The sequence below is a fragment of the Scomber scombrus genome, chromosome 15 (genome assembly GCF_963691925.1).
Source record: "Scomber scombrus chromosome 15, fScoSco1.1, whole genome shotgun sequence".
Classification (NCBI taxonomy): Eukaryota; Metazoa; Chordata; class Actinopteri; order Scombriformes; family Scombridae; genus Scomber; species Scomber scombrus.
Genome location: NC_084984.1, coordinates 4,715,461 through 4,740,547, shown reverse-complemented (window position 1 = coordinate 4,740,547; position 25,087 = coordinate 4,715,461). Strand labels below are relative to the sequence as shown.

General features: G+C 40.3%; 2 protein-coding genes across 2 annotated transcripts; one reads left to right on the top strand and one right to left on the bottom strand.

The window, feature by feature from the left end:
* Positions 1-2,660: 2,660 nt before the first annotated feature.
* stard7 (StAR related lipid transfer domain containing 7) lies at positions 2,661-8,656 on the bottom strand. Its single transcript, XM_062434934.1, has 8 exons — positions 7,794-8,656; positions 6,858-7,021; positions 6,623-6,672; positions 6,098-6,208; positions 5,819-5,901; positions 5,614-5,713; positions 5,435-5,519; positions 2,661-4,995 (listed from the first exon to the last, which is right to left on the bottom strand). Exons 1-8 carry the CDS (start codon positions 8,246-8,248, stop codon positions 4,817-4,819), a joined length of 1,227 nt encoding a protein of 408 aa, XP_062290918.1. The 5' UTR covers positions 8,249-8,656; the 3' UTR covers positions 2,661-4,816.
* A 3,530-nt stretch (positions 8,657-12,186) lies between these two features.
* slc20a1b (solute carrier family 20 member 1b) lies at positions 12,187-24,763 on the top strand. The gene is made up of 11 exons (XM_062435192.1): positions 12,187-12,462; positions 13,507-14,196; positions 14,631-14,771; positions 15,686-15,771; positions 16,083-16,179; positions 19,869-19,988; positions 21,288-21,569; positions 21,743-22,355; positions 22,511-22,696; positions 22,815-22,899; positions 23,109-24,763. The coding sequence occupies exons 2-11, from the start codon at positions 13,848-13,850 to the stop codon at positions 23,262-23,264; spliced, it is 2,115 nt and encodes a 704-aa protein (XP_062291176.1). The 5' UTR covers positions 12,187-12,462; positions 13,507-13,847; the 3' UTR covers positions 23,265-24,763.
* Positions 24,764-25,087: the final 324 nt, after the last annotated feature.

Here is a 25,087-nt window from a genome sequence, read left to right as displayed (position 1 = left end):
GTGACCGTTAACACAGTTAAGACTAAAATGTCAGGAATGGTTGCATCTTTACTCTGAGGAGATGGAAAATGTCCTCAGATGGACTTCAGCAATATACTGTAGCTATAACTATCAATCTTCAGTCCATTGGTGTCCTTGGCCACCAAGTCTTCTCTTTTAGTCAATTACAAGCAACATTTCGTAAAGTAACTCTATGAGATGCTGCGGTTCCTAACAAGGTCACAGAAATTACCCAAACTGTGTTTCCGTCGATCAGTTGAGGAATACCCAACAGACTGATGAAGAAACTAATTTGATTAAGTCACCATTACCAAGGACTGGTGTCTTTTCTTGAAAATGTTGAATATTTGCAATGTTTGTAAAAAAAAAAGCGATAGAATTTTTTTGGTTTTTTTTACCAGTTGCGCCTGGTAGAGTAGGTCGCAAAGAACGGGAGGGTGGGGTTTGACGCAGTTCGTGCGCAGAAAGGGTGTAGCCCTTTTTTCCGCAGTAAGTGTGACCTATGACTAATCTTCTTAATTTTTTCATTCTGCAGATGTTCTTTACCTCAACTGTAATTTTCATCATTTTAATCATTGTTTAAACCAGTGGTGACTTTTCCACCATTGGTTCATACCTTTTGGGCTTCAACTCTTGGACTGCAGATGCCACCGAATCACAGGACTGTCCTTCAAAAAAAAAAAGACCCAGAAAATGCTTTAATTATATCTATTTTTTCAGGAGTTTTGCTTACAATTTTTGAACCACAAAGGATGAGTAAGCCATGTCTGATGAAGGCAATGAGAACTATTCTGTTTTACTGGTTTTCTCCCCGGACTTACATTTACATCTAAAAGATTTCAAGTCCATTAGGTGCTTTGTACTGAGCTGAGTCCACTGCCATCTGTGTTTTTGGTTTTTTTGTCTTTGCCCAGGACCCCATTGTGCTTGATCTAACCATGCAGTGAATCTTCTGTCCATGGTTGTGCCAAGCACCTTGGAGGCTTGTGAGCACGATCTGCCTTCTATTGTTATCAGTCTAATGTCAGGACTCCCCAGAGAAATTGAGAAAATTTGGTTTATGCTTCTCAAAAGTCACTTCTTTACATGTATGCATTTTAAAATGTAAAGAAACCATGCAGGACAGGGCAATAAAATGTGTTGAGTATGTATACAAGTGCAGGAATGAAGACAAAATGACCAATAACCATGAACTAACTTTATTTATTAAATGCATACTTTTATCGCTTCCAGTCCAGAGTCTAATTGTGTGTATTTATTTTCACTCTTGTTCTTTTATTTCATGATGAACTCTAAAGACTCTGACCATTATCCTGACTTACAATAAATATCTAAACCTCCTGTGTGTTTACTACCACAATTTTTTTCCAATGTTGAATGAAGGGCAAAAATTGATTTAAAAAAAAAAGGGAGGGTGAGTTGGGTTCAAAGGGTTTATAAGACTCATATAGACAAATCAGACTTTTCCTACAACCTGGTTGGTTCCAATATGGCAGATTTGTAGAAACGATCAATTACAGTAAGTGCTCAGTGGCTTTTAACTAGGGCTATTAATTGCAGATGGTAGAGGTCATATATTAAAACAATGTGCACTCTGCGAAGACTGCAGACACGTCACTGATCTGTAAATCAGCCCATGAGACATTGCGCAATGCCTGAGACATACAGGTCAATGTTTTAGACAGTGCGTTTATGTTCTTGAAATGATGATAAAATTATATTACTCTGAATTCAGTCTGTGCTGTCCCATAAATCAAAACACAAGTGCATTTAACCAATACATTTAAAATGTATAAACTACACTCCTTTCTTTATATATAATTCAGTCTTTACTGACACTCCATGTGCTGCTGACATTAGATGATGCAGCCCAAAACATATTGTTGCGACACTTTGGGGTATGAACCATGTCATAAAGACCATTACAGCTATAAAGTACACCACAAGCCATGTCTTGTTGTGTTGTACTAGGTCAATGTGTCCTATCCTGAAGAAATATTTATTCATGCATTTGTCATAGCCTACATGTTCCAGGAAATATACAGCCCCCTGTTTTGGACATTTAACTTTGGCAGCAGTGCGTGCCAGAATTTAAATGACAGATTGTCTTTGTTTTGTTCTGTTTTGTTTTGTTTGTTTTTTTTATTTGAATTTTGCACCATGGACGAGGTGGTGTGTTACCCAATTCCTCAATTGTAGCTGCTGTCTTTAATGCAGTCAATGCATTGTTTTAAATACAATTTATCAAACACATTTAACTAGAGGGGGGAAAATGACTTAAAAGTCAAGTGTTACTAATATTTATGATGACCTCATTCTATTTAAGTATCCCGATAAGCCGTGACAGTTTGACAGTGAGCCAGCATGCAAAATACCAGAAATGTAGCCACTATTCATTTTATTATTTACATCTATGATTCTCCTGTTGGGACAGGTTATATCCAGGCTGATCAGTTGAGCAGACAGTGCTCTCAGCAGACCATAGAGCCTCTCTCTGTGCAGTCTGTCACTGACCTTATGCCCAGACAGGGAATATAGGGTTTACAGATTATCCCATTAGACTGGACTACAACAGCTGCCTAGTGCAAACACAACTCTAATCATCCTTTTCAGGGTCAAAACCAACAGTGCTTGGTAATCAACAGCTAAACACAGAAGGATGCACATGAAGATCTGTTTATTTTATCGGATTAGTTGCTCTTTCATTTTAATCATTCGTAAAATCACAAGGTTACAAGTGCGACAGCTCAATTTCCCACACATTAATTCAGTTCTTGAAAAGTAATTCCCATGTGATAGCTAATCACAACAAATGTTATACCGCCCGCAGGAGGAAACAACAACAGTATGCAACAACTCTTTTAGACTACTGCAGGTGGCAGAGGTGTCCACAACTGACAAACTACTAAAATGTTACATTCGCAAGCTGAACATTAGCAAACATTTCATAATGTTACTGGGGTTATGATCTCTCAAGTCTCACAATTCAAAGTTTGTCCACGAGATAAAAATGTGAGAAAGCAGCATTTACTTTCCTCCCTCATACTTTCGACATAATCATATCTCATAAATCATATCACAGCCTACACTGCCATTTTTAAAAAATTAAATATTAGTTCACTACAGAAAAAAAATTGTTCATATTTGACACAATGGGAATATGAAAACCAGTATTGAATACAGAGAGATTTCCTTCACAACAGTGAAACCCACCATACTGCTTCACCTTGACACAGTCCAATATTCTACCTAAACCAAATGTGACATTAGCTTTGAGTACAAGTTGAGATGTTTTTAAACAATTAGATTTCAAGATATTTGCTCCAGATTGTCAGGCTGTAAACAGTGTACTTTATTATACGTAGGTGATGTGTCTTCCCACAGCGTGTAGTGCTCTTTGTACATTCATAACACCCCCTGTGAACTATAAATTACAAAAGCAACACATCTGGAGGATGAGGTCTATGGAGTTTCAGTAGGATTAACATTTATGACAAAAACGATAGCATCACAGTGCAGGGGACAAACATTACAGAGCTTGTTATACTCATAACAACAAGGTTTTTCAACACTCTGACTATGGTTTTATGAATGCACAAGATCAACAGTAACGAATAACTTCCCTAGTGCGAACGACAGATTGCTACTACAACTGTTGTTAACACCAGAATAACAAGACCATTTGAGCGGAAATGGGACAACTTAACTTTTGCTGTGAAATGCATTTGGTTGTGAGATGGCACAAGTGCTCTGTGTATCTCTAAAAAGGGCATCAGTTTATTAAAATGTGTAACTGTTGGGTTGCCTCACTAGTAAAAATAAACTGCAGTGCATTAGTACCACTGTCTCTGAGGATTTATGTGGTTGTTATAAGACACTATGCCCCTACTGCTAGAGGACTGGTTTATCTTCAGAAGGCTGTTTTGTCAACGCTGGCAGTTTTTAAACAGTTACACAAACACGGTGAGACGGACAGTGTGAAACCTTGACTGTGCTGGCAGCAAAATACTGTAATGCCATCCACTAAAACAAAAACAGAAGCCCTATAGTTTTCATTTTAAATTCTGTGGACACATTATCTAATAATGGCATCATTTTGTTTTGTTTTTATAATTCCCCTCGTACAGTCATCTGAAGATCAATTGCTTATACTGCAAAAAATATATTGGAGACCAGTTGCTTTAAATACATGAAATGAAGAAACATGTTAGTCAGTGTTCCCTGCAGGGGCCCCAGTTCTTCAGTCAGTGCGGAAATCTTGGCCACAGCTTTACGTTTCAGTCACAATGTCCACCAGAGTCATAGCTACTGTTGTGCGTCCAATACTGCGCAACAGAAATCAATCCAGTGGTGTGGCTACTGGAGTTCTGAACAGCCTTTATAAATCGAGTCATGTCAAAGAATGGAAGACAACACATAGAACAATAAAATGAGACAAATACTGCTTTGGCAAAAGCATCTCTACAGTCAGGAATTTTGGCTCGATCTTACCAATGGTTGCAGTACATGCATCATTACCAAAGACGGCAAAAAATGCCGCATGGCATTGGCTCGTAAAGCAGAAAGTACCAAGGCCAACAGCCTTTCCATGGCAACATTTTCTCAAAGGACAGTAATGCTGTCACTCATTGTTCTTGTGACATCTCACCTACAACAAATATAACCATGTCTATGGATGGACATACGTTTCTCACAAATGTTGGTTCCATTTGAAGTTCACACAATGTACCCAAGAAGTTGGGGTTGGAGGGTTTGATTTGGGTTCAAGTGCAAGTGAAGACGCACCAACTGAACCCCAGTCTATAAAATATCCATTTCAAGCATAGATCTGCCCCGGACCACCTGTGTGTTTGCTTTCTCCAGCGAGGCGCTCCTGGCTCGGCTGGCGGTTGGTGTCGCTTGATTTAATGACACCTGCATAGTCGTATATTCCCACTTCCAAGTTCTTGGCCCTCAAGGCAGCAGTATGCAGCTTGTCCAGAAAATCAGGCATACCTACAAAAGGTGCAAAAGGAGGAAGATTGATTATAATCAAAGTAGAATATACACTATATTCAGTGTGAAAATGTACATAAGGAAAGACACATATTCACAGTAGAAAATTGCATATTAATTTGTATAGTTTTGGACTGTTGGTTAAACAAAAAAGCAATTTCTATTCATTGTTTAAAAAATAAAGCACAGATATTTGCAAGCTCCAAAGTATTTCAATCGCAAGGTGTTCGTCAGGTCCTTGGTTTGCAGGTCGAAACATTGCAATAAATACTTGGAATCTTGAATGAATACATTTTAGTGTGCCTCTCCCTTTCTCTTGTTGCCGTCTTTTGTCCTGCACCTGAACAAGACTAGGTTTGGATGTTCACACTATCCACGTTTTTTTGTACTTATATAAAGTATCATTAGATGCAGCCCTAACCAATTTCAAACAACTCACCACTTGACACCATCCAGCTCACACAGTAACGAGGAAAGACAGTCTGAGGGTCGTCGCTGTAGGTTAGCAGATAGTCAAATCCATTCTGTGAAGAAAAACACAAAATGAAACTCAGTGCATACAAAACATGGGAGCCTGCGAAATGATTTGTTTATGGTAGTGAGACATTCAACACAAACCTCATCAAAGGACTTGTGAGGGCGAATGACCATCTTTGACTGGTATGAATGGACTCTCACAAATTCCTGAGACTCTGGAACTCTGGGATGCTGCACGGCTCTGTACAACATAAATACAAATATACACATTGAAAAGAGACTAAATGTAAGTTGCTCCTTTATTAATGCATCAAAAACTAAAATCATATTTGACTTAAAGTCTCACCTTGATACCAAGACCATCAGGTTGTTGTCCAAGTCAACATCATAGCGCCGCACATACACATAGTCCCTCGAGTACATGGGATACTGTGAGGGGAGATTGAAAAGGATTAAACAAAACAGCTAAATCTAAAACATAAATGATGAATACATATATGTGGCTAGTAGGCGCGATTGACCATATGAAGGTCACTCAAACTTTGCTTGATAAACAAAATAAATTCTTCATGAACACACACAGTCTCCTCACTTCACGCAAAATGAGAAACCAACTGAAACTCACTGGAAAGTGTGTAGCCCAGTGCACAACTTCAGAGCCTGTGTTGACATCTCTGTCCACCACTTCAAGCTTTATAACCAAAGAATCCCACTTCTTCCTGTACTCTGTGTCCAACTGGGTGAAAGGGAAAGCATAAGTCAAGGGTAAGATGCTTAATATAGCACGGTTGCTTTTGTGCTGCACACATACTGTACACCACAAACATGTTGGTTGCGCAATATCAGCAGGGTAATAGGAGAACAAAACAGCTGCCCAAAATATACCCCAAACAGTGAAAAAAAACACACTTGCATGTCTCACTGCTAATAAATCAATTACAGAATGTTTTTCCAGGGCTCATAAGTTTAGACTTAAGGAGTGAGGAGATTGGCACACACTCACAACCCCAATAAGGAATAAAGAATACATCTTTCTCCGCATTCCTAATGTTGTCTTATTGCAAACCAGTACCTCAGTTTCACTGCATAGCTTCATTACTGAGACTGATGTCCTGCAAATGATACTAAAGGAGATTTTAAAAGTCTGTACCTGCACATTGAAGAACTGTCTTGGTGTGACATCGTTGTAGGAGCCCAGCACTGCAGGAAACCAGAAAAATAAGGGATACTGACTTTACAGATGAAAAAGCAAAACAATATAATTTCATTTTATCATCATGAGGACTTCTCAAAGTGGACAAGTAACTCAGATAATGTTGAATGTGTGTTTATACTGTGTATCAGAAACCTTGTTGTTACACGTGTGACATTGTGTGTTGTCTCACCTCTATATTCATAGAGGTGACTGTCGAGGATAGGCCGCTTCCATACTTTGAAGTCCTTTTTCTCCATCACAACTTCCCAGCCAGACTCCAGTTGTCCAACCATTGTTCCTGGTGTAGGATTTTGACATTTCACAGTTTCCATTGCCTGCAGCTCAAGTCCACACCTTCAAAACAAGATGCAAATATCAGTACAGGTTGTTCGACATTACAGATAAAAGTAAAATATCTATGGGAGGGGCTGAATTGCACAAACACATGGGTGACAAATTGAAGGATAGCCCATAGTCTTAGTGAGATTTTTAAGCCATTGTGAGCATTGTGACATTAATTCTGTACATCTCACATGGAGTTATACTGAAGCTATGAAAACAAATCGTTCAAGGTACAGTCCTTCATTTGGTGTTTTGATGATGGTACACAACAGAACTGAACTGAAGGGTCATAGTACATCAATCTCATTTTCATACTTATCAAACCACATGACTTCCGATTTGGGGCTAAAGGAGAAGTTGAGGGAAACATAAATATTGACATTTGTTAGCCAATTTACATTTTTGAAAGAGTTAGACATCCTAGCACCCATTTTCAGATATAGGAAACCTTTATTTTTCTTATGAAAAATGGAAAAAGGACAATTTCTAGACCAGACCAGGTTCAGATCAATACCACTAGATTTAAACGTGTTAAACCTGGATTGACTAGGAGACTCCAGAAACTCATTAAAATACAGTTTCAGACTTGAGAAACCTTTATTCTATTTGATATAAATGGGAGAAAATGTAGTATCAAACAAATCTTATGCAAGACTTTCTCCTCAACTTTTCCCTTAACCTCCTCATGCCCAGTATTTAGTATGTATCTTGCACGTTTTGCCTCTAATTTGTCAACCACCTGCATGTCTCAGCATGTATGTGTAATTTAGAAGAATTTCCAAACCTGCGGATTTCCTCATCTTGAATCTTCTCATTATCCCACATGAAGACGCAAGCCAGGGCCGCGATGAGTTTCCCATTGGGGGCGTGCTTGCTCTGAAATCTGCGCCATATGTTCCCCACCAGGGTCCACCTGGTCCGCTCGGAGTACAGGTTTGAGTAAAGCTCGCCGATCTGACATGCACGCCGGAGCCTCTGGCCGGTCACAAAGCTGCAGTGGTCTGCAAATATGGAGAGCAAGCCCTTCCTATTTCGGCCAGATCCCGCGGCCTGGCTCGTATCGACACCTGCCTTCTGGAGCCAGGACAGCAGCAGGCCCATGCTCCTGCCCAGCCATGGGACCTTCTCGAGCTTCCGTCTATTCTCCTCCACAGTCCTCCTGAATGACCGGCTGCTCTGAAGCTTCAATGTACTCACACCGATGTCGCAGATGGGACGACGGGGCACGGAGTGAAACATGACGGCTGTGACCGTGACACAAGTTCCCAAAGACAAAATAATAAATGTCCAAGGCAGCAACGTGCAGCAGCGAACTAACTAACTTCGATCATGTAGAGATGTCTCATGCATCACCTCTACATAAATAATACATCATTTTTAGGTTGCAAAACTGATCGTTAAACTCTAGTTTCCCAGTTATTCACAGCAGCTGTTGGCGAACACGCGATATGTAGCATTAGCTAACGTCTCTGTGACACGGACAAACTACAACCGGACACCGTCACACTGGTTTCTGAGTCGACACTGTTTATTTCGACACAATTATTTCGTCTACTGTCACCTGGCACAATTATCTACCTCTTTACTGATCCTGGAGAGTAGAGACAGCCTCACGTTTTCCAAACTCTCGCATTTGACCTCCTCCTCTTCCTCTAACGACTTGCACACACACAAACGCCCACTCCGGAAGTCCCGCCTTAAAGGCTGCTAAGCCGGGCGTTCATTGGATAGTTGTTGCTCTGCGACGGTTGTGATTGGTCCTGACGGGAGCCTGTCTTAAAATGAGCTGCTCGGGCGCTAGCATGTGCGCTCGTTTAGCTCTGCACCCTCTTTCCACTTCCTGTGTAAAGCTAGGGTCACTTTTGTGCTGCAGCGTGCTCATGTTAACAAACCAGTTTCAAATCTAGTCAAAGTCCGCAGAAAAGAGCTGAACTGGATATAGGAGGTTCATTGCCCTCCAGTGGCGCCCTTTAAATTATTACGGCCATATCTCAGTATTATTATGAGTGATAATGACTTTATGGTAGTCTGCCAGTGTTATGAAAAAATATTATGTAAGTCATTAAAATGAGAAACTTTCAACAATGACTCATTATCTTAAAAATAATGACTTAGTATCTCGAAAATAATACTATCTTAATTATTTTTGAGATAATTTCTCATTATTTTGAGATATTATCTCATTATTTGTGTTACTTAGTCATTATTTTGAGTGTGTGCTCACAGGTTGGTGTTATGTATAGTGGGTGTACATGTTCTTTGACCTCAACTTGAAATGTATGTTAAGCTGTTCTTTGTAAAGTTTAAAAAGCCAAAGTCGTCACTATTAAGCAGATGCATTTTTAAACAAAATATGTGGTGTGTGTGTGTGTGTGTGTGTGTGTGTGTGTGTGTGTGTGTGTGTGTGTGTGTGTGTGTGTGTGTGTGTGTGTGTGTGTGTGTGTGTGTGTGTAAAAAAGTATAATATAAGACAGTAGTCACACTTTTGAGTTAAAACAGCCTGTTTTACTGACTGGAAATATGTATTTGAGTGCAACTGACTGAAAACATGAGCCTGCATTGTGTGTTCTTGCAGTGCTCTTAACATTTCAGTGTCAAAAAGCAACAACTGATGAAGCTCTCTTGACAAAATAGCTTTTTATGAATTACTTTTTATTTATTGCAATTGGGAAATAAGCAGATATTAATTGTGTCACACAATTAAAACACTTTCTTCCAGATGGAAATGAGTGAAATAACTGTTGAGTATGTGAAAAAAGATTGTAAACAATTTTTTTTAAAGGCAGATTTTGACCTTCAAATCACAATACAAGAAGAGACAGAGGGGACACATGTTAAATTGTTATTAAATTCATATTAAGCCAGATGGCGCTGTTGAACCATGCAGACAACAAGAAATCTTGGCATAGACCAGTAGACAGTATTACTCATCCTGCCCATGTGACATAAACTCGGTTCTTTGTTCAAAGTCAAAGAACAATAATTATAAAAAGCCCAAATTAATTCATTCAGTCAGTCATTTACTATCCTATCCACTGTAACATAAGGCAGAAGTAAATATAATAAATATAACAAAACATTAACATAATCTATATCACGTCATCAGTGTGATCATCTTGATTAAATCAGAGGTCTCATTGGGAAAAATACTCCATTTAGCACTGTTGACCCTGTGATGTTGAGTCATGTGTGTTCCTGATAGAAACTAGGGAGGATTTCAGTATCATAAGCATATGAGATGATTATTTTTAAGAGCCTACTGACAAAACAGCACGTCTCGCTGCCACAGTTTATTTATCCAATAGTTTTCTGGCTGCTCTCGGAAGTTATTGTATTATTCACATACAGGATGTAGATTACACAACGTCAGCTGCGCTTTCTGCGATTGTGCCAATTAGGTTACTATAGGTCACTATAGCATACTACAGGCTGATTTTTGTAAATAAGAACAAGCATCAGTAAACATGAATTCCGAGTCTTTCTCTGACATTGATAGTCCCGCCACAATCTGGTTTTTGATTGGGTCGAGGTCACGTTTCCCTGCCTGCACACAACCGCAAGGGGGTAAACATTCAGATTTCTTTCATTAGTGTGACTCACTGCAATGTTGGCCCATGTGGGTATTAAAGTAAATACAAATTAAAAACTGTAAAACTTCCTGACACGGGTAGTTTTGAAACAGACGTAATCACCACTCCCTCCTGTTTGAAATGCTGCCTTCAGGGGTCTGTGACAAGACTCGTAATTTACAAGTGCTCCTCACGGCACAACCCTACACATTACCCAATAGATAGGGAGAGAGGAAAATTTTCCATGATCCCCTGAAGAAGTGACGTTAAGTGGGGGAGGACAATGGTGGGAGTGAGCTTGTAAAAAATATATTTATAATGAGGTTACTCGAGCTGTTATTACAGCAGCATTATGTGGTGTTCAGTGTTTCACTCGTTCCTATCGTGCAAACTATTTGGTTAAGCAGTTACATAATCAGCTAAAACATACTTGACTTTTCTCTGTGCAGCATATTTACTCTGGATAAACAAAATAAGAGAGCAGTCAGAGTAAATAGCTTTTGTTGGATGCTGTTATCATTTCTGAATAAATAACAGATTGTCCGTAATGCTGTTTTCCTGCACTGTAGGATGTGGCATTTGTTTAAAGTAGTTGTTGTGGGTACAAGAGGAAGTAGAAAGTAACTAAGTACATTTATTCAAGTGCTGTTCTTAAGTACAATTTTGAGTTACATGTATGCATATATGAATGTTTCCATTTTATGGTACTTATACTTCTACTACACAACCTTTCTGGGGGAAATACCATACTTACTATTCCACTACATTTATTTAACAGCTTTAGTTACTTCTTAGTTACTGAGAAGTAACTAAAGCTTTAGTTACTTTTCAGTAACTAAGAAGTAAAATGTGTCTGACTGTGCAATAATCTGGTGATTGTGCAATAACTTGAATGACATGTTGTATGTGAGGTGTGTGCTTGGTATTTATATTTATTTTTTTTAATCCTAGTATTAATGTTTTATCTTTGCACTTTCATAATTTGCAATAATAAGGGGTTGCATCTCAATTTTGTTGTGCAATGTACAATGACAATAAAGATCTATTCTATTCTATTCTATTCTATTCTATTCAAATGAATATTTGACATAACTGATAATAAAACAAGCTTTGAGTGTGAGTTGTTTGCGTGTTGTCACCGTCACATTTCAGATAACTGAGTTGTTAACAATTCCACAAAATAGTAATTTTTCCCTCTAAACTTTCAACTTTCATTTCAATAAATATTCACCTGATCCAATATTTCATCAAAAATCAAAGAGAGAGAGAGAGAGAGAGAGAGAGAGAGAGAGAGAGAGAGAGAGAGAGAGAGAGAGAGAGAGAGAGAGAGAGAGAGAGAGAGAGAGAGAGAGAGAGAGAGAGAGAGAGAGAGAGAGAGAGAGAGAGAGAGATCATGTAGGTGTTATATAAGAACAAAGGATGGTAAAGAAGACTTGGTTGTGAGGTGGGATCCTCTAAAGAGCACTGAACACATGATGAGTTAAAGAAAAAAAACAAAAAACAGACTCGTCCTGCTGACAGCTGTACGTGGGGGATGGGGCGGGGCCTTGTGAAGGGGTGTATACTATCCAATAAAAAAGAAGTCTCTGTTCCTTTCACCCGGCTCGAGCTAGTTGTCCACATGCAGTCGTGACGGTCGTTCATTCAAACCGAGACGTTTATGGACCTGAAGACACGGATCTACTTTAACACCGACTGAGATAAATACTCCGTCACTTTATTATTATTATTTTTAACGTTAATGATCTTCTTTCGAGGAGGATACATTTAATAATCAGCTGAATTTTCCATTATCCCGCGCGCGCTTCTGTGTGTGTGCGCGCGCTCTAATTAGCTTAACGGCTAGCGGACCATTTCTTCACCGGACTGACAACTTAACGTGTGGTAAGAACTTAAAGTTCTCCTTTCGTCATGTTAGAGTGTTGCTTGTGGTTTATTTAACACTTGAATCAAATTAATGTCGATGTGAGTGTTCAGCTAGTTTTAGCCGTGTTTGTGAAGCTTTTGTATCCACCACAGTGACATGTTAGCTAGTTACAATAAGACACAAAACGGAGACGTATTATTGGTTCAACATCCTGTGTGACTTAAGGTACATTATGGTTAGTTAGTTAGCTGATGTAATAATGAGCTCAGTCAGGTTTGAACCATTGAATGAAAGTGTCAATTATTTTAATGTTGGCAGCAAACACTTCAGGTCATTCAGAGAAACACAAACGGCGTTTACTGCTTGCCCATATTAAGTCACATCCGGTTGCGTCCCATTTTTTACGGAAGGAAAAACACGTCGAAGATAATTAAACATGCGTAAAACACAATGCACAAGTGCAAAATGATTATATTAAAGTTGTTATAACGACATATTAAAGATTTGAATGTTACATCTAAACGAGCCGAGCTGTTTGTCACTTTGAACAGACGGCGCTCGTGTTCAGCTCGTGTTGTATGAATGGATGACGACACGTGCGCATGTACAAACAATTGTAAGTCTCCTGTTATCGACAACATACTCCTTATCTCATAATAGCCTTTATGGTCACCGATATTCAATAAAACGGTACTCATTAACATGAGTGAAGTGTTTGGGTGACATTAGAGGACGTCTGTGTTAGATTTCGGCCGGTTCCTTCTTCCTGCGACACTTCTTAAAAATGGCTTCCCATTGGCTTTTAAAAAGTGGGTATTATCGTGCTGCTTTTGGTACAAGTTTCCCCAACTCGATTTTTATTTTTGTCCCCATTGCCTGCTTTTTTTTGTAGTTTCGTTTTTAAAGATTTCCCGTGTACAACGCGAAGGGGGTGGGGGGCATTGGCCTCTGTGCATCTCCTTTCCGTTGTCATTGTCTTTGGTGCTTACTTTTTCATGAAGGCAGAATGAGGATTAACTGTTACTAAAGTAAGCCTTGTTTTGTCTCTTTGTCTTTTTCAGGATGTACCCCTGCTCATCTGCAGTTACAGTTGCACAATGGCTGTCTGTTCACTCTTCATGATAGCTCAGCACCAAAGGAACAGCAACAGATCTAGTTTAATTACAGGATAGCAATAAGCCCACCCTTAGACCTCTGTTTACCTTAACTGTTTACTGGGCATTCCCAAGTAAAACCATTTCAAGTTTGCACTGCTAAATCTCAGAAATCCTGCTTGACAGGTGGGCCTAAAGAGAAGTTAATTATTTATTTGACCGTGTACCTCTTTATTTTACTAGCTGCTTTTTAGACAGGCATTTATTCCCTTTAAGATTGTGAAGCAATTCCTCCATAGTTTGCAATCATGGTTTCCACAACTGCGACTGCAATAATATTAGCCAGCACAACAGCGATGGTGGCCCACACTGCGAAGACAGAGTACATGTGGCTGCTGATTATTGGCTTCATAATCGCCTTCATCTTAGCCTTTTCCGTTGGTGCCAATGATGTTGCCAACTCATTTGGCACAGCCGTGGGCTCTGGGGTGGTCACCTTGCGACAGGCATGTGTTCTGGCCACAATCTTTGAGACTCTGGGCTCTGTGCTCCTTGGGGCCAAAGTCAGCGAAACCATCCGCAAGGGTATCATTGACGTCGGCATGTATAATGGCTCTGAGCATGTGTTGATGGCTGGATCCATCAGTGCCATGTTTGGTGAGTATCTGCAGCTTATCTTGCATGTAATTGAATCCTATGAACAGAGCTTGGTGACACATAGAGTATGGCATTGTTTGGCTGTTACAACAAGGAAATACAGGTGTCAAACACGCAGAAGTATGGCTGTAAATAATTGTGTAAATTACAAAATTGTTGTTTATCATTTAGTTTAAATAATGCAGCACATGTTTAAAGCTGGTAAAGATAAAACTTTTCCGGTTTTATCTTGAGCAGCCAATAAACAAATCTGCTGTGTGTATTTTGTCTTAAGATGTAACGGCAACATATTAAGGAGAACCTTTTAGGCCGCTTGTAGATCTAATGCATTCACGTGTCTATATTTTCGGTTGTCTGGAGAGGTGTGTATGTGGAAAGCTAAAATGAGGTTAGCATGTCAAATCTAATGTGATCAATTTATTTATTCTCGTTAGGTTCTGCTGTGTGGCAGCTGGCCGCCTCCTTTCTTAAGCTCCCTATATCTGGAACACACTGCATTGTTGGTGCTACTATCGGCTTCTCGCTGGTTGCCAGAGGCCAGCAGGGAGTCAGGTGGTTTGAACTCCTCCGTATTGGTAAGTCAGACATTCTAATCAGCTGACCTAGAAATTTCCTCCATGTTTGGATTGCATCACAGATTATACTTTAAAGGGTGTGACAGGTAACACAGTGATATCATAAACCATTGTCCAGTGTTTTGTCTGTGTGCTGGACTTTTTTTTAAATATCTAGGTCAACAATCCAGGTTGAGAGCTAAATTTGATATGATTTAAATGCTGATTTCTGTAGTTGTTGGGTGTTTTTGTTTTCCCAAATATTTGAGTGGGCTGTCAAGATGGGCCCAGCACTCACTTTTGATGAGCACTCAACCATTTCTATTTTACTTAGAGCAATACAGGAATATACAGTAGCAGACTTAATTACACGACTTGTTTCTCACACTTGTTGTATTAGATGGCTTTCCGTTCTATGTTCCTCTACAAAAAGACCAAACCAGATGTAAAGCAGACAGTTTTCACCCTTTTTTAGTAAAACAAATCATTCAGAAATTTTACAACTAGGTCAGAGTAAGAACCCTTATTGATTAGTAAGGTTGAATAAATGAATAAAATAATCCACCTTTCCTGTTGCCAAAATAATCAAATACTGTCCACTTTACCAGGAAGCTGGTTCATACCGCTTCATAGTTTACTGTTAAAACTGAAATAACCGACAGCTGGTATAACTTAAGACAAGCTTGGAGGGAAGTTTCCTGTTTTTGACATGTACCGATTGTTTCGAAAGGGTAATTGCATTTCCTCGAAAAGCAGGTGTTGTCATTCCTAGAATAAAATGGTTATTTTTTAAGTAATAGTGGATGTACTGAACTCGGTTCTTTGACGTATTTTTGCATATGTGGTGTATATAATTTCACTTTTTTAAATTGCCATGAACTGAATGTAACACTACCACTAATTTGCAATGTTCTCTTTTTTTATTTATCTTGCAGTTGGTTCCTGGTTCCTGAGTCCCCTTCTGTCTGGTATAATGTCAGGCATTGTTTTCTACTTATTGCGCATGTTCATCTTACACAAGGTAAGCTGGCTGTCAAATTGTTGATAGTGTGTGTATTTGTGTGAGTTAGACAAGAACCCTCCACAGTGATACATTTAGGTCAGCTTCAATGTTGTACTAGTACATGCTCAAAATATAAATGAGGAAGTACTGTGACATGGTGAGAATAATGCCAGTGTTCTCTAAAGCCGTCCTTATCCGAATCATACAGCTAGGTTCAAATTTCCCCGGTGTCCTTGTTATGCCATCATCTGTAATCTGACAACAAAATGGGGCAGTTTTGTTCATATAGTGAAATCTGGATTTCTGACTGCTGTTTCTTGTTCCTGCAGAAAGACCCTGTGCCTAATGGATTGAAGGCCCTTCCTTTATTCTATGCCATAACCATGGGAATCAACCTGTTCTCCATCATGTTCACTGGCGCTCCGAGTGAGTATCATTGTTTCAGTCATTTTGCTCTGCATGCCTGCCCACAGCCACAGCTTAAAATAAACTGCTCCCTCAGACAGCCGGATGCCCACATGTATTCCAGACTGTGTTTACCATTTTCACAGAAGCTGTGTTTATTTTAACATGTTTTTTGGGACTCTCTTGCTTGTGGTTCTATGTGGGTCATAGCTGGACTAAAATTTTAGAGCGGAGCACAACAGGGAGATGGAAATAAGATTTCACTTAACTCTTGACGTCACTGTCTGTGGCCTTCACACATGGAAGAGGAAAAGAGAAGTAAAGAATGGTGTTTTGAAGGGCTGGATTTGTCATAACTGTCTGGTGCAAGTAGTTATATTTCTGCTCAGAAAATTGTGTAGTGAATACTTGTTGGGTTTTTTGTCCTCAAGAAACTCTTTATTAAATGAGCAACGTTTGCTCCTTTTTGTTCTCTTCTCTCTGCAGGGCCTAACAGTTCAGCTGGCCTGGGCCATTAAATGGCGGCTACAGGCCAGAGTATGACCAGATTGAGTGCGCTGATGTGTGCATGCACATCAGCGCACTCAGAGAAGAGATCACTTGGTTCCAGCATAGCCCATAACCCATCTTAGTCAGGCACATTCTGTACAGTTGTGTGAAGTCCCTCACACGTCAACGCACTGTACATGGGGACCTGTACTTGGGTGCCTCACATTTTCTTAAAAAGGTGCGAGATTGCATTTTAGACACATTAACAAAACCCACTGCATCTCCTGTTTTTTTTTTAATACTGTGGACAAGGACAAATTGTCACCACCAGAGGCTCATTAAAGCCTCAAGACTGCAGTTTGACCAATGTTGTGTCCAACATCAGGGTAAACCTGGTTGATTCCTGTTTGACCAGTTCAAAACTTAACAACACAAAGCACAGCTAATTTAGCAGCCATTGTCTGATATTTTTAAAATGGCTCTTTTTGTCAAGTCAAACATGTTCATTTTCAGGCCAAGTTTTGGATAGCATACTACACTGGCACACACAACAGCGGCTTAATATTGCAGATTTATGCACTCTAATGCAGCAGCAGTATCTGTAGCCAACTGAGTACAGTGTGTTTGGTTTCCTGAGATAGCACTTAGCGTTCCCCTGATCTAAGTTCCTTTCACTGTAGTGCGATTGGACACCAGGCATCCCACAGCACATTCCTAAACTCAATATATACACCAGTGCAAGAGACTTCAAAAAGGATTGCCATTCAGGCTGAAGAATTTGAGGGTCAGCTGTCGGTCCTTTACGGATGAGTCTTGGTGTAACATGGGTTCTTCACACCTTATAAATCACTCAGCTGCTGTCACTCTACTACAGCCCAATTCATTGTACAGTTAAATCTACACAGAGACAGAATTATGATTCCTACCCACTTAAAATGTCCCATAAGTGTCAACTGGATTTAAGTTAAGTCTATATAAAATCACTTTGAACTCTTTCAGTCAGCTCAGATACCAGGAGCAGGTCCCTACATTTACTGAATTCTGTCCATATTTTTGCAAAGTTGCTTTAATTTATTTAACCTGTCGGTAAAGCTATGCTGCCAGGCTTTAGAGAAATGTCACAGAGCCTGCTTCATATACAGGACTAAACAGTTGGTTTTTTTTTTGTTTGTTTGTTTTTTCATACCAGTGTATGTTTTAAAAGTGCTGAGTGTCATTGTGACAGTACATTTTTGACCCCTCACACCAGCCTCAATTGATGAACTTCAATGCATTTAGCTGGATGCCAATTTTCTGCCTGGGTTACCTTCTGAAAAACAAACACCCAGTAGCGTTGGTTGCTGTGAGGACACCAAAACAGTCAGCAACATAAAACCACTGTTCACGTCACAGCATGCGTGATTTATTTTAATCAGAGCGGTCGTCCTGAATCCAGACCTTAAGTGTCCTCAGAAGTTGCTTTTGTCAACTGTGGTACCATGGATAGATACTTTGAGGAGTGAATGCTGAGCTTACAGATCCCTTTAGTGCTGATACTTAATGCAGTTGTCACCTAATACTCTTGCTACATGTTAAGCTGGGTTGTGGACAAAAGTAAGACACAAGTAACTAAAGGTTCCTCGCCAAATAAGTCCTAAACAACCACTTGAACATTCAACATTGTAATTGAGGTTAGCGGTGAGCTGCACGTATAGTAATGGAAAAAAAAACCCAACAAACCATGTTATTGTGTTATGTAGTCCATGGGATACAGAGGTTTCAGGGAGGGGTTTGGAACGCAGCCGTGGTTAAATTCCATTTCCTGTGCAGTCCCATTCATCCCACTGCATGGCTGTGGTATAAACTCACCCCTTTGTGTGGGAGTATTTATCAGACCGCTAGACCTAAGCTAGTGTTTTATAATCCTTTCTTTTTATTTTTTAGGAAGTTGTTCACGAATGAGTCACAGTGACAGAGTATTCATGTGAAGGGTGTCAGACCCCTTTTTTCTTTGTCATTTTAAGGGTTTTTTGTCCCATTTTATTTTTATAACTTACTGGAGTTGACTGCCCTGTAATGTCTAGCTGGACCACACCTGTTCTTTGATGTCTCGCTACATGTGAGCCGGTGTACTCTAGTGAAGGACAGGAGGCTCAGCTGTTACAGTCACCTTCTGTTTTTTCTTTATGCCTCTCCGTTCTGAAGGGAGTGAGCTTCCATTGCGTAACAAAATAAACATCAGTGAGGTACGCTGCAGCCTCATGCTGCAGCGTGACTCAGTGTGGAGAGTGCACCGTGGACTCTGCCCTCAAATGAACACGGCGACCGAGACACTTATCGCTTAGCCTTGGCCCTCGTTTCCTTTTGTTTATCTTAAACTTCCCAAACAGTCCCAGGCTATTGGAAGTGTGTACGTTAATTATACATGGTCACGGTCACCTCACCGGAAGTGTTGGAATTTTCAGCCACTCTTGTTTTTTGTTTTCTCCTAACCACACTGCTGACTTGCAACCTCTCTGTATGACAAAGATGACTGCTTCCACAGGGAAACTCAAATAGTTGCCCTCTGCCAGCATGCGCTGTGTTACGTCTGCCTCTGCTGCACCAGCTTTGCTGCAGTCTTGGCAGAAGGTGCCCTTATTGCTACAGCAAACTGCTTCACTAAATGACACCCCTTTCTTTTCTCCCTAAGTAATGTCACCTTTTAAGGAACTCTTTGTCCATGTGCAGTTGTTAGCTGGGTGCTTGGGGTCTTGGTGACATCTTTGCTCTTTCACCTTTTTTAGGTGTTGCATAACTGTTCACATCTAAGGGTTACACATGTTTTCCATATTTTAACTAGGACGTGGCACAATGAGGCAATGAGTTACACTCATAATGTTCACAACTAGAGCCAAAAGATGGAACATATGGCCAGATGTCTGTCAAATGTATTTCCATTGCCCTGAAGTTGCTTTTCAATCATTGGTTCCATACATATTTAAATGACATTCAAGTAACACCTGAAATTTAATTATCCTGTTATGACCCAATTTTGACCTGTAAATACTATTTTTACATGTTTTAAAAATAGTGTCACAAAAATACTCAGTTGTACTTTTTTTGTCATTTTAGTCTATGCAATGTAACTTTGTGTTGTCCACTAAAAAAGGTGGCACCCTGTTTTTTTAAAACTGTCTTTCTCTATTTGCCTTTGTGTGTGTGTCTGATTTCTGTCTCTGTGGTACCTGCCGGTCCTTCAGTGCTGGGATTTGAAAATGTCCCTTGGTGGGTCCTCCTGCTCATCTCGTTGGGCTTCGCTGTGCTGACTGCCCTCGTGGTCTGGTTTATTGTTTGCCCACGCCTCAAGAAGAAGATTGAACGTAAGTCACATTATATTTTTTGATTTTTGGCAACCTGATGAATCAGTTTTCATGTGTCAACTGTTTCGGCTGACTGAGATGGTGGTATCCTCACTTGAGCTACTGGACTAGTGAGGGATCTTTGCATTACACATGTAACCTCAGCCTATTCACACTAAGGGCTCTTATTAATCCAGTAAATGGAGCTTAGGGATATTGTTAAAATGGAGTTGCACTAATGAACTCATCTGAAAATATTGTCACTACTTTTGTCCTATAATCCTGGATTACAGTTTTAAAAAAAAATCCAAAGCTGCCTACATTTTAAACACCAAGAGTGTGGTTGGTGTTAAAGGGGACCAGCATTCAGAGGAACTACAACATGTTCATTAATGTATTGTAGTTCCCTGTATTACTAACAGTACAGGGCGTTTATACTCACTGGTCTTTCATAAAAGGTTTAGTCTTGTCTGTTAACCATTGTCATACTAGTCTATACGGGCAGATGACAGAATTGTTTTATCTGACACTACCTTTTATGTTTAAAAAAAATATATATCTACTTTTAGCAATGTTGAAAAACCTGACAGTGAGGCCCATATAATTCCCTGGGTGCAAGGAGATTTTACATATTCTTTGACCAGAACTGTCAAGTTGTATCTCCGATAGTAACTTTGAGACAGCAGGCTTACCTGACCAAGCATGAACTGTCTAGATCACCACCAACCAAGTAGACAATCAGGGTAATTAGGTCATAGTGATCAGGTCATAGTGATCCACTAATTGGTCTTTACCTTCCTTGACTAAAATAAGTCTAGGTTGCCTTAAGTGGTTGACATGGCATTTGCGGTGCATGTGTGGGAAGGCCAGGAGTGACGGATTGCTCAGGCTCCGGCTGTGACTAGTTTGGATGATGCAATGTGGTCAGCTGGCCAGAGCACCGTTTGGATTATCACATAGAAAATATTGGCATTGAGTATCTGATTCACTCTAAAACCACAAACAAAATGTCATGTGAGCCACAGGCAGTGTTAAGTCTTATCGTCTTTCATAAATTGAGCCGCTAGTGGTAGCGTAAATATATTCCTTAAGGTCATAATCCATTTATCTGATCCTGTGAACACGGGTTTGTGTTTGAACACGGGTAACGTTGCATCTCCAGGACAAAGGTTTTTTTGACTCTCTGGTTATGCAATTCTTGACTCCCTACAGCTTAGGTTAAAAGGAAACACATGTCATGTGCTAGTATTTCTCTGCTGAACTGTGTATATGTTTGGACATGACCCAAGCAATATCTCACTCCAACCCCTCCCCTACTAGGAGATATGAAGTCTTCCAGCCCCTCTGAGAGCCCCCTGATGGAGAAGAGGGAGCTGAGAGAAGTCCACTGTCCAATCCTGAAACAGACTGCCAAGGAGACATCTACACCTACCCCTCCAACTGTCAATGAAAACCCCCCTGCACAGCCCCAGGCTGCCCCCGAGGAGCGCAGGGTGGCGTTTGACATTGGAGATTCTGACGATGGAGACACTAATAAGGAACGCAGAGTGGCATTTGACATCGGAGATTCTGATGACACAGACTACAACAATGCAAATGGTGGTAAGTAAGCCACAAGAATGATATTATAGAATTTATAGGGAATTAAAATGATGTGCTGACAGATAAATGTTTTTTGTGCGTACAGTTTAGTTTGCAGTTTGCATTACAACCAACCAGGCAGAGTTTATCATATTATTTTAACTCGACATTTATTTTTTACCCCTTTTCTACAGTGCCTAAACAGGTTCAGTCAAACAATCAAAACAGCAATGGCTCCACAAATACCTCCAATCAGGTCCAGTTCAACAACCATGTTCAGTTCAACAACCGGCCAGCACAGATCCCCAGTAACGGTTACAGCCAGTACCACACTGTCCACAAGGACTCCGGCCTCTACAAAGACTTACTGCACAAGCTCCACCTAGCCAAGGTTGGTGACTGCATGGGTGAGGCGGGTGACCGACCTATCCGGCGCAACAACAGCTACACATCCTACACTATGGCCATCATCGGCCTGCACGGAGACTTCAAGCATAGAGAAGGGGAGTATCGAGCCAGCGAGGATAGCGACAAGGCCCCTGTGTCAGGTGGTCAGGAAAGGAAGCGTGTGCGAATGGACAGTTACACCAGCTACTGCAATGCTGTGGCAGAGCACACGACTCCTGAAGGATTGGGAGAGGGTGAAGTCACACTAGAACTTGAGAAGGAGGATGCAGGTAGCAGCCAAAGCTCTCTGGATGATGATGGGCCTGAGGCCGACAAGCCAGAAGTCTCAACTCTCTTCCAGTTCCTCCAAATTCTAACTGCCTGCTTCGGATCCTTCGCCCATGGAGGAAACGATGTGAGGTATGCACACTCCTTCCTGAAGGACATGTTATTATCAGGCTGATAGGATGACACTTGTTCTTTTGGCATGTTGTTGACATTTTTACTTATCACAGTTCAACTTAATGTGAGAATTCTTGGCTTATGATGAAATAACAAAAATGTTTCCTCTGCAGCAATGCCATTGGACCGTTGGTAGCTTTGTGGCTGGTTTACACAACCAACAGTGTGACTTCAAATGAACCTACACCCATTTGGCTGCTGCTGTATGGAGGCGTGGGCATCTGCGCTGGGCTCTGGGTGTGGGGTCGCCGAGTGATCCAGACTATGGGCAGAGACCTTACCCCCATCACCCCCTCAAGGTACAGATTGTAGTCAGAAAACCACATCCTACTCAGACATTACCAGGCCTTGAATTTAGCAGGCATGCTTTTATACATCCTCCTGAGAGACATGAGTGTTGTTTTTGTTCGCCTACAGTGGTTTCAGCATTGAACTGGCCTCAGCCCTGACTGTCGTGGTTGCCTCTAACATTGGTCTGCCTGTCTCCACCACCCACTGCAAGGTAAGCTGGTCAAACTGTGGTCTGGAAACTAGGCTGAGACACAGGGGAAGAGATTATTCAGTTACTGTAAACAGGAACCCAGTCTGGTAGATTTGGTTAAAAGTTTCCTAATGAAATAATTATGTTTTTAGGAATGCAGACCGATAATATTAAGTCACATATTTATGGGGGATAATAGGATTTATGTGACAACTGCTGTATTTTTCCAGGTGGGCTCTGTGGTGGCAGTAGGATGGTTGCGCTCCAGGAAGGCAGTAGATTGGCGTCTATTCAGAAACATCTTCATGGCATGGTTTGTGACTGTGCCCATCTCTGGTCTGATCAGTGCCGCCATCATGGCCATCTTCATCTACGGCATCCTGTGAGCCTTCAGCTGCACCCCAAGCAGGGGAGGAAAAAGAAACCGCTCCAGTGCGCACCAGAAGAGAAGGAAAGTTGGGAGGCCAAAATATATCGCTTACCTCAAGCCAACCGATTTGGGAGAAAAAGGAAGAAGGAAAAAAAAAAAGGAAATGTTTGGAAGGACTTGTGATATGGGCCTGTGGTTCTTGGCTGCATCATTTTCAACCTAGAATTTGCTGTTTATTTTTTGCATTACATTTCTTTGTTCTGACTTGCTTTTTCATATCTCATCTTTCTGTAAGGAGTATCTAAAAGCATCAACTGAATTTTTTTTCTAATCTTTCTTCCATTTTTTACATTACAATTATGTATATACCACCATGCTGTTTTAATTTTGTTTTACAAGTTAGAAAGAAAAGAACAATTTAAAATGCAGTATTAGCCTTTTTCAAATGTAACTCTCCAGTCATAACACATGCTGAAGGTAACATAGCTGCAAAAGCAGTATTTTTTAGGTGAAAAAAAAACAAGGTATGTGTGTGTGTGATTTTCCCCCAATTCCAAGTTTTTATTAATGAACTAATAGTTAGCATCGGGCTTCTTATATCTCCAAAATTGGGACTTTTGTTTCCCCCTGTCTAATATGGAACAAAATTGATCATCAACTGAAGAAAATTGACATATCTTAAGTTTACAAATTACCTGACCACATTCACAACCCTGCAGAATAATTTACAAAGGTAGAAGCACTAATTGTATACACTGGATGACCACCTGCAGAATAGTGTTAAATACTGCACCAAAAGCATTACAAGGCAGCACACACGCACGCACACACACACGTCCTCATTGTTGAAGTCAACGGATTATCTGTCCCCTATCCAGTTCTTTCATCTGAATCTCGTGAGGCTCTACATTCTTAAATCAGTGCAGAATTAACTGCATGAAATAACTTGGTTACTTGAATTTGAGAGAATGTCAATTAATGCAAAAATGACCTTACGTCTCCTGTTAAAACTTGATTGCATCATCCATGATGGTTAAATGCTTTAGTCCTGCTTCAGCCTTGTTTTCATAGTTCACCTTGTATCAGCTACTTCCCAGTGATTTTTTTTTTTTTTTTTTCTTCTGTGGAATTTGCACCTGCCCAGACAATTGGGTTGCTTTTGTTTTCCACCCCTTTTCTCCCTCGGCCTGAAAAACTGAATGAGGTTGTAAGTGAGGAGGAACAGGAACCTAAAACCTGGAAGTTATCTAACTGGGTGGTTTGGTGTTAAGCTGATCTGGTGTCTTTGTTGAATGAGGACAGACATACAGTATATTGTATACCACTGGTGTGTGGTCACTTGGTTGCAGTACTAAATGCATTTCAGACCTGTAGATGCTGTAGATGCCTTAATTGTTTTATTTTCCCTTAGGTACCAAAGAAGATTTTGTTGTTTTTTTTTTTTTTTTTTAATGCACATCAACATAATCCAGTCCAGTGGATGAAAAACAAATGAAAAATAAAAATGGGAAAATACTGGAGTTTTGTGACTTATTTGAAATGGAGGGAAGAGCTACAAAGATAACAACAAACACATAACAAAACAAAAAAATAAGCTTTATCTTGAATCAAAAGCAGTTGTGAAATACCTTCATCTTGTACACCAGCAGGATTTTCTCTTAGTATATAACATGAAAAAAAGACTATACAGATAGGTGGAATGGTTCCCTTTTTATTGACAGTAAGCTCAATGCGGCTCAGGCGCCGGGTGCTGAGCGAGCGGTGGGATCCGCCTGCTGCCTCTGCTTTCTCACTCCAGTAAATCTGTGAAGCAGGGACAAAGAGGATTCCTTTACGCTA

What these genes read in the sequence shown, in the direction of transcription:
- stard7 (XM_062434934.1), bottom strand. Translation starts at nt 8,248, where the DNA reads ATGTTTCACTCCGTGCCCCGTCGTCCCATCTGCGACATCGGTGTGAGT. An exon ending in TCACCTCTATGAATATAGAG is followed by an intron (nt 6,673 to 6,857) that starts GTGAGACAACAC and finishes GGTTTCCTGCAG; the next exon opens with TGCTGGGCTCCTACAACGAT. An exon ending in GAGCTGGATGGTGTCAAGTG is followed by an intron (nt 4,996 to 5,434) that starts GTGAGTTGTTTG and finishes CACCTTTTGTAG; the next exon opens with GTATGCCTGATTTTCTGGAC.
- slc20a1b (XM_062435192.1), top strand. Translation starts at nt 13,848, where the DNA reads ATGGTTTCCACAACTGCGACTGCAATAATATTAGCCAGCACAACAGCG. An exon ending in CATGTTCACTGGCGCTCCGA is followed by an intron (nt 16,180 to 19,868) that starts GTGAGTATCATT and finishes CCGGTCCTTCAG; the next exon opens with TGCTGGGATTTGAAAATGTC. An exon ending in CATGGAGGAAACGATGTGAG is followed by an intron (nt 22,356 to 22,510) that starts GTATGCACACTC and finishes TTTCCTCTGCAG; the next exon opens with CAATGCCATTGGACCGTTGG.